The following is a 9,147-nucleotide window of genomic DNA, read 5'->3' on the forward strand; positions in this document are numbered from 1 at the left end:
GTGTGTTTTTGTTTTTTGTTTTTTTTCTTTCTTTATTTTCGATTTTTTTTTTTTTTTTTTGTTTTTTTTTTCTTCTTTTCTACCTACATTTATGAATAAATTTTTATTTTATTTGATCGATCTGTAATTTTTATTAATAGCTTGGTATGCATAGCGCACCGACTTTGCTAATGTTATGAATTTTTTATGAATGGATCAGTTTTTAGTATCTACGATGATACCTGTAAGCATTAAGTCACGCATACGTTTATATGTTTAAAGGTTTATACAATGGTTTCATTACAGCTTGCACTTAACACCGTACGCTGATGACGCTATTGTTCAAAAATATTTAATTCACTTTATTGTTGTTGTTGTTTTTTCATAAATGGAATACTTTGTAAATGTTAAATATTCACTAACAAGTACGCGCATAAACCTAGTCACATATCCACACCCACATATCCACATTAAGACAGTTCAAATCGTTAAAGGCGGGGTAGCACACCAGTACCAGGTTACCGTATACACGCATTCGTTTCATTAGTATTATGTACTCTTTTTCCGGTTTAGAAACGCAGAATTCATCATTTATACACACATATATATATAATTGTATATATTTATCATACGTATGTCAGCATGGCATATATTGCAGGCGAGGCAATGGTTTTTCCTATGAAATGAAATGAAATCAATTTAATTTTTTTTTTTTATAAAAAATTTTCATTTTTCTCCAGACGTTCATGTAAACTGCACCTGAAGCGCTTTCGAACACAACTAACTGACTGACCAGATGGCTAAATTCCTTAACGTTTCGGGGATCTTGCTTCGTCAAGTTTCTATTATTACTAAAATATTGTTACTATATATGTAAAAATTAAGTTATATATTTATATATATATGTATATATAAGGTTAAGGTTTATGTATGTACAGCAGACATATACATTTGCACATCTATTTAATGTCATACTTTATTTGTAGTAAAATCTTGTATATATATAGATACATATATACATAGTAACAGCATATATCCTAGTTGTTTACGGTTAATTTGTCTATTCAACTGTTTAACCAACAAGTTGTTGCTGTTTTTTTTTATATTTTCTGAGTCTGTAATTGTATACCGTTTTAAACTATATTCTTCGTCTGTGCATATATATACACATATACACATATACCCCTATATATATATATATATAGATGGACTTATGCATATTTACATAGAGTATATATATGTGGTATTTTATTATATTATATATATATATATATATATATATATATATATGTAGTCATGGTGTAAAAGTTCAAAGATTAGAAATTTGGCGCCATATCACACCAAATGCTTTCCTTCAAAGAAGTGAAAATGATTTCAATTAAATTTTTTTTTTGATATATTCTAACAGTGTCAAGAATAATTCTCATCAATGACTGCTATTAGGTAAATATAAAATTTATTGTCTGTATATGTGTGCTAGCGAATAGACAATTAGGAATGAATTATGGTTAACGAATTTAAATGAAGAATTTTTTTTGAAATAAATGTCTATCTAAATAGCACTTAGAGAGATATATCCTAGCAAAAATCTATTTACTGTGATAATTGCGTAAAATCAATTAGAAGAACGATAAGGTCTTCACATTCACCGACTAATGAGCAACCGAGAAAACAAGTGAACAGAAGTAAGAAAATTATATTCGCTCGTGTCTGAATCTTTTATACCCATCACTGTAATCCTAAAAACAAAAAAAGGGGAAAAATGGAACTTTTATACTTTATAATATTCGGTGGACAATGGGGCCGATTTCTTCTATATTCCGAATGAAAGTGAAAATTTATATAGTGTAAGGGTTGTACGTTATGAGTAATAAGCAGAAAACAGGGAAAGCAAAAAGGTTCACAATTTTTATTTATTTTTTTTTGGATAGGTGTGTAGGTCTGCTCTTTGAAAAAGTTGAGTCCTTTTCAAGTTTGAGTCTTACAAGCTTGTAGACGATATCCTCATTTACGCAGAAGGACAGATGGACAGATGAGTGGATGAACATGCTTAGGCACATTCCGAACCCATCCCTTATGGGGATTTTATTCTCTTTTCTACTCGATTCCATGCATTATGAAGGTTTTGAAAAACACTGAAATTATCACACTATAATTGAATGGGCGTGACCGATATTCTTCAATTTTGTAAAGATACCAAACAATCGCCCCCCCCAGTATACATTCAATTTGTGTAGCCTTAACAGTAGCCTTGACAGTTTCTTAGTAATGAGGAAAAAAGCAAATTTTTATGTCTTTTGAAAAGCAGAGGTGTCCTCACTCTACGTAGTACGGTGGGCGTGTTCTTCGATCGATTTTGCCCATTGCGACTCTTGCGAATTTGAACTCAATAGCTTCATATTTGCGGCCAGAAGAATGATTACAATGGACATTGGACGGACGACCAGACAGCCTGAGGTTAAACAGATGGACATGATGAAATCGATTCACGATCTAATGATAATCAAGATATATATACTTTCATCGAGTCGCTGATGCTACCTTCTAAGCGTTGCAAACGCAATGACAAATTGAATGTACCCCTCATACCTCTTCGATACATATCAAAACGATATTTTCAAGATATTTTCTAAAAGCTCTTTGTACAAGATGTCGTAAAAGTGACCTTAATCGATTAAGTAATATGGCCACAACCACATAAAATAGTTCGAGCTGGTGAACATTGAAAAATGACTCAAAAAAAAAACTATAAAGAATGCTTTGTGTAGCATTCAATTGGATTACCCATAAGGATTACGATAAATTCTGTCAAATCAAACTCCATTTGTCAGTTCACAATTCCGCTTTGGTGGAAGGAAATTACTATTCAAGAGCCAAAGTCAGACCTAGTATCGCTCAGTAATTTCCAGAAGTATCGCAAACGTATCGTCTGTAAAAAAAAAATAAATAAATCAAACATTATTCTCAACAAGTGCCAATCCTTAACCGACGTCTGTCAGAATTTCATGTCATGCCGTAAAGAGATCATAAGCCATCATATTCACTATTCTTCACTTGAACAATTTAGATATGAACGAACTATTACTATTACTCACATGCAAAGGCATACTTTTTATGAAAGCCCGCATATTGGAGGATGACTAAAACGTCATATGACGTTATCCAAATTCAGGGAACTCAATTCACTTCGCAAAAAAGTTATTATATTTCAGTTTCGATCAAAAAAAAAACTATAAATATGACTTTCTCCACAGAAAAAAACATGCTTTCCATGATAATCCCTATATATGTTAGAGGCGAAAAAATAGACCTAGGCGATCCAAATTTTCTATTATTAATTTTTTTTTTTAGTAATTTTGTTACTATGGACCGACCAATTTTCATCAGATAAAATAAAATAAAATTTAATCTTTTTCTGAAGGTTTTACTATGCATGAGAAACCCTATGTTAAATATGTCCCAGGTCCCAGAAATAGATCAGATGTGATTCAGATTTGTTCCGCTTAATTTTTATGCCGAATTACCATAACGAACAAGTTCCATGTGTTGAGAATCCTTATAGATATATATGGCCCACATTTGGTAAGATTGTTCGTCAACTTACTATTATGGATCAATTTTCACCGTGAAATATTGGAAATTCGTTCTTCTTACCATACAGAGAGATTCAGTTTTCATAGGAGAGATTATATGAGAGGGGGTTCAAAAAATCACCACATCCGAACCAAACTTTTCATATTAATTTATAATATCCGAAGTGCTACTACTCAGCGAGTTTTCCCGAAAAATTTTATAAATTGACGTTATATGGAAGAGTGGTCGAAAAAGTGGATCTATCCGAAGCGTTGTTAATAGGATTCGTCCTTAGGATTAGACACGTACGTGTACAAATTTTATCAAAATAATCCCAAAAATCGCGACCTGTAAGTTGAACAAAAATTTCCATTGACATCAGATCGATTCAGAAAATGATTCCGAATTGAATCAAATGCAGATCTATCTTAAGCCTTTTTAGGTGTTATATACCACACGTGGTGTAGAGTATAATGACGGGACCATTGTTAAAACTGAATCCTGATTTAAGAGTTTAGACAAATGGTGGTGTGAAAAGGGCATTCACATGAATTGCAGGAGACGATGTTAATGCTTAATCCCGTCAACTACTGACCGATATATTATTCGTAGTTACCAAGGCCAAGAAAATTGGCCGTCTGTAGAGCGTAGGTTCTTATTACTTGCGTTGCGTAATTTTTTGTCACTCCATATATAAGCTTACGAACATAGGCTTAGACTCGTTAATTTAGGCTTGCTAAAGAAACGCAGATTCGCTAGATTTTGAACATGGCCTCTATGTGCGATTCGCCGAACGGTAGAACCGAAACATTAGCTTATTAAATAGAGTTAATTCAATTTCAGCGAATGAGATTTCAACAATGCAGACGCAATTATAACCTATATACACCGCTCTCGCGTTGTGTGTAACAACATTAACAATACATAAAAATTTCATTGGCCGATTTTGCTTGTTTGCGTCAATCTAACGGTACACTTTCGTTCCGCGCCACATGTAGTGAATGTTGGCTGTGAACATGCAGATGTTTTGGCGCTTACGAGCTTTTTTCTTCCGCTTTATTTGTTGGTTTTAATCGAGTATTCTTTCTTAACTATTATATACATACATACTTACCAGTGTACCATACAGATATAATGGACTTTTTTTTTTTTTTTGTTTCGATTGTCGTTTATTAAAAAAAAAGTATATTTATTCTTGATCAGCATCAAATTCTGAATTGATTTAAGCATGTCGATCTGTCCATCTGTCCCATCCGTTGTAAATATTCTCCTGCCCGCAAAAATGAGGCTACCACCTTCAAACTTGGCAGAAATATTGCAAGCTCTTGCTCGCAGGTTCATACTGAAAATGGGTTAAAATCGGTGTAAGGATACGCACCCAGCACTACGTAAACTGAGAACATCTCTTTTCTTTTTCAAAATGAATAAAAAATTGTTTTTTTTTTACTCATTACTCATAAGCTACAGCAGCTGAATCTATGAAAATTTAAACTTGTATTCTATTGACGCTATATGTTATAGTATTTCTAAAGAAAATGGAAATAATCGGCCACGCCTACTCAATTTTATAGTATAGCGTAATTCAGAAGCAAAGTTTCAAAAACCCCGTAAAGCGTATAAATTCTTGGCCAGTGTCAAATTCGAAATACACCGAAGCATCCCCATCTGTCGATTTCTCCTTGTGCGCAACCGTGCAGTGTCTGATGGTATTTCTTTTCTCCCGCTAGCAAAAATGAAGATATTGTCTATAAATTTGCAAAAGAATTTTGAAATTACCTAAGCTTTTGAAAGGACAGACCTACCGACCTGCAGACGAGCCCATGCGACAAAAGCTTCTATTTTGAAAATAACGCCCACTCCATCTTATAGAGCATGAAAATTCATTTAGTTTCTTCTTTTTAGTCACGACAGCGGGTATAAACGATTCGATCATGACCGAATATCTTACTTGTTTTTTTTTGCATATACTAGATTAGACTATTCGTTTAGCAGTTTTAGTAAAGTCAAATATTTTATTGATATTAGCGCTCCAGGTAATTCCAAGATGTCCGCAGGATTAGTTGCTCTGTCAAGAGTAACCGAAAGATTTTGCCCACAATCGCACATATCAAGAGAATAGCTTTCTTATCCATTGATCCCTTGATCGGATATAAGCTTAACCATAAATTTTTGTCCACAATCGCGCATATCGCGAGAGTAGCTTTCTTATCCATTGATCCATTGACGGCATGCAATGGCATGCCCAAATCGCCTTTTTGCAAATCTTTTCATCTTAATCTTTTTAGGCATTGAGAGATCATTTCAATAACTCTTGTTAAATAAATTTATATATATATATATATATATATTTTTTTTTTTTTTTTTTTTTTTTATTACATATATAATTTGCAATTGAATGAATTGCGAATTCTAAAAATTCAATTGGATTATATAATATATAAAAGTGTTATATAAACATATGCATATGTATATTTAGCATATATGTATTTAGTATATATATTTGTAAATTGCCAAGGACTTCTTACTGCACATAACAATAAACAAAATGTTTTTTTTATTGTCTACGTTCGCTATAAGTTTCTGTAAATATGCAAAAAAAAAAAAAAAAAAAAAAAAAAAAAAAAAAACGGGATTTTCTTAATATTCAACGACTATTGTAATTAAGTGCGTTTGTTACCGTAACGGTTGCTTCCTCTCGGCCGAAAACTTGGCGGCAGTGTATAGTCGGGACTCTTGCGCTTCTTTGAACTATTTTCGTGAAAGTAATATGAAATAAATTTATTAACATTAGTATATCTAATATATGTATACATTAATCTTTGTTTACGTACACATAAATAGTCCACCACTGTTGAGCGAAACGATTACTACAGAGTAGAAATAGAAAACCGATGATAGACAAAATCAGTATGCAAATACCGCTCCAGAAATCAATTACAAAATATTGTTCTCGTTGACGGGCGAAAATGTAGGCAAACATCTCACGCATCCAAACAGATGCTACGGCCAACATGTACACACAGTACGAATAGAAACTAAACACCGAGATAGACAGAGAGAGAGAGAGAGAGAGAAAATTTTGCATAAGTAAGCGATTCGCGATTATTTGTTTATAAATTACTTACTGATATTTAGTTATTTTAAAATCTTTACCACAAACTGTTTGCACTCCATTGGGCAAATCGTGGATATTGCAATACGTTCTCACAATACAAAATAGGCTTAGAGCTGTTGTCAGGAAAATCGGTATATACACGTACAACAATATGCCCCATAAGCGTACTATAAGAGAGAGAATATCATATATTATATGCTTTTTGTATTGTTTTTGTTTCTTTCTTTATTTTTTTTTTTGTTTTATTTTTTTCAAAGACTTGCCATCAAACCAGCAGAAATCATCGCCAATGCCCGGCTTAAAATGTCTGGCTATTTGTGAATCTTGTATAGTCTTAACTAAATATTTGAGTATAAAAGCCAATGCTATTGTTAGGCCATAAAATAATTTCAACAACCAACTATGTATGATTGTTTGTGAGAACGTTGCCCAGAAGCTACCGCTGATTATATTCAGAATTAAGAAGGACAACATTAAAAAGAAATAAGCTAAGAATCCTATAAATATTTAAGTGAACATTATATTCAGTTTTTGTTTTGTTGTTTTGTTGTACTCTTCGCATTAGTCGCGTTACTTACCTACATTGCGGCAAGCAGTTTCTGTAAGATTTAGGGGATTCTTTAAGTACAAATACACTAAAAGTGCTAAAGCTATTGTTAACGAAAATAAATGGAATATTAAACCTTCGCCGTAATTACTGTTGCGTATATCTTTAATGGCAATAAATATTACAATTATTCCGGTGTTTATTAGAATGGCAACGCTCGTGCCTAAAACAAATGAATTCGATTTGAAAATAACGTAACGTAAGAGGCAACGAGGCATACTTACATATTGCATAAATCCAAACGCGAAATCCCCTCTGATATCTCTGACAAGTTAACGGCATTAACGTCCACACTTTCTTAAATTGCAATGGCGTAAAACAATATTCATCGGTTGAGTAAAGTTTGCCTTCCCGTTGGAGAGTGCCATTCTAAGAGAGCCAAATCATTTCCAACTCATACACATAAATTGGTCAAATATTTTATATACAATTGTAGAGAGGCGTGTCAGTTAAGCGATCGAAAATTTTGTAAGCGCATCTGCCCTTGCCCTTGCCCCTACCTTTACCCCTGCCCTAACCTATCCTATAGTTTTAATAGATATTTTCCCCTATTTCCCTATGTTGTCTATCAATCAGCATAATTGTGAGCGGACGGATTACTTCCACTAAGCATCCTCGTCAACGCTACCTTGATTTTTGTATTTGTAAAGGGTAAAGGTAAACCGCGATGTAAGTCAAAGCAAGTCTTGTGCATATCCCACGCACTAAGAGATAGGTATATAAAAGCTACAGTCCTCGGGAGTGCCTTAATGAACTGCTCTATGTTATGTTAAGTTTGATATTTTTATTTGGAGAATTTATTTGAGAGTATGTGTGCCACAATATTCTTGAATAGAATGACATTTCCCAGACACCTGAGAAGATCAGTTTGCTTAAATCCGGAGCCTCGTTAAGAATTAGAATAATAGTACATATATAAAATATCAGACCCCCTGTCCCCGGAATCACTTTGCTCCCATGTTCAAATTATTATTATTATTACTTTTATTATGTTAGCGAGACTTGTTGTTAGATTTTACCTCAAATAAGTCCCATTCCCAAAATCGATCGTTCTTCAGGTCCACATATTTATTTTTGCATCCAAACTCGTAGCGTACAATAAATTTATCATTAATATTGACCTTATCTTCGATGCCAGTATAAAATTTAACATCAATATGCATTTGGCGGGAATACGTGTGCTCCTCATTTGCCGAACAATTTTGTAAACTCTCGTTATAATGCAATTTAGGCGGACAACAGAAAGTTATACAAGATTTTAAATGGCAAACGCAACCGCGCATGTGCTTAGGAGCACTATGCTGAATGCCATCGACGACTTTATAATTATATGCAGCCGTCAAATTGTGAGAAATAAGCAAGCCCTCAAATGAATAGGAACCATCCTTAAGACGTAAGCCATCAGTTATGTTAACGGTATCGGAATAGTTGCATGGCTCTTTATGATCAGCTGCCGCTGCAGAAACGACGACGATGCAGAGCGAGAAGAGAGCGAGCACGAAAGTGGGAAGATCGATAGGCAATAATTTCATATTTATGCATATTTTCATTTACCTAAAAACAAAAGTATATAACAAAAAAAAAAAAAAAAACAGAAAAACAAACATTTTTATTTTTTTGGAAATTTTAAGTCTTTTGCTGCACAAACTAATTCAGCCCAATGTTATAAAGAAATGAATTTCGTTTTCAATTGCTCAGCAACAAAAGTATCTTTTGTATATTTTTTCTTCAAATTCTTTACCAAAGTAGTCTGCGAATAAAAAAATTAAAATTTTCGCAAAAAAATCCAATTGATAGCATTTTGTTGGACAAACTGATTCTGAATTTTTTTTTTAGTTCTTGGTCTTTCTTTCTTTTTTATTTTTTTTGCTTT

General features: G+C 33.2%; 1 protein-coding gene across 1 annotated transcript; it reads right to left on the minus strand.

Annotated features, from left to right (window-relative positions):
* Positions 1 to 6,074: 6,074 nt before the first annotated feature.
* On the minus strand, positions 6,075 to 9,147 carry LOC119631725 (probable G-protein coupled receptor Mth-like 9). Its single transcript, XM_038024180.1, has 8 exons — positions 8,294 to 9,147; positions 7,499 to 7,643; positions 7,246 to 7,437; positions 6,931 to 7,164; positions 6,678 to 6,834; positions 6,384 to 6,587; positions 6,230 to 6,300; positions 6,075 to 6,132 (listed from the first exon to the last, which is right to left on the minus strand). Exons 1-8 carry the CDS (start codon positions 8,822 to 8,824, stop codon positions 6,107 to 6,109), a joined length of 1,560 nt encoding a protein of 519 aa, XP_037880108.1. The 5' UTR covers positions 8,825 to 9,147; the 3' UTR covers positions 6,075 to 6,106.

Source organism: Glossina fuscipes, unplaced genomic scaffold (assembly GCF_014805625.2).
Source record: "Glossina fuscipes isolate IAEA_lab_2018 unplaced genomic scaffold, Yale_Gfus_2 1, whole genome shotgun sequence".
NCBI classification, from domain to species: domain Eukaryota; kingdom Metazoa; phylum Arthropoda; class Insecta; order Diptera; family Glossinidae; genus Glossina; species Glossina fuscipes.

What these genes read in the sequence shown, in the direction of transcription:
- LOC119631725 (XM_038024180.1), bottom strand. Translation starts at nt 8,824, where the DNA reads ATGAAAATATGCATAAATATGAAATTATTGCCTATCGATCTTCCCACT. An exon ending in TGATTTCTGCTGGTTTGATG is followed by an intron (nt 6,835 to 6,930) that starts GCAAGTCTTTGA and finishes TCTCTCTTATAG; the next exon opens with TACGCTTATGGGGCATATTG. An exon ending in TTTAAAATAACTAAATATCA is followed by an intron (nt 6,588 to 6,677) that starts GTAAGTAATTTA and finishes CTCGGTGTTTAG; the next exon opens with TTTCTATTCGTACTGTGTGT.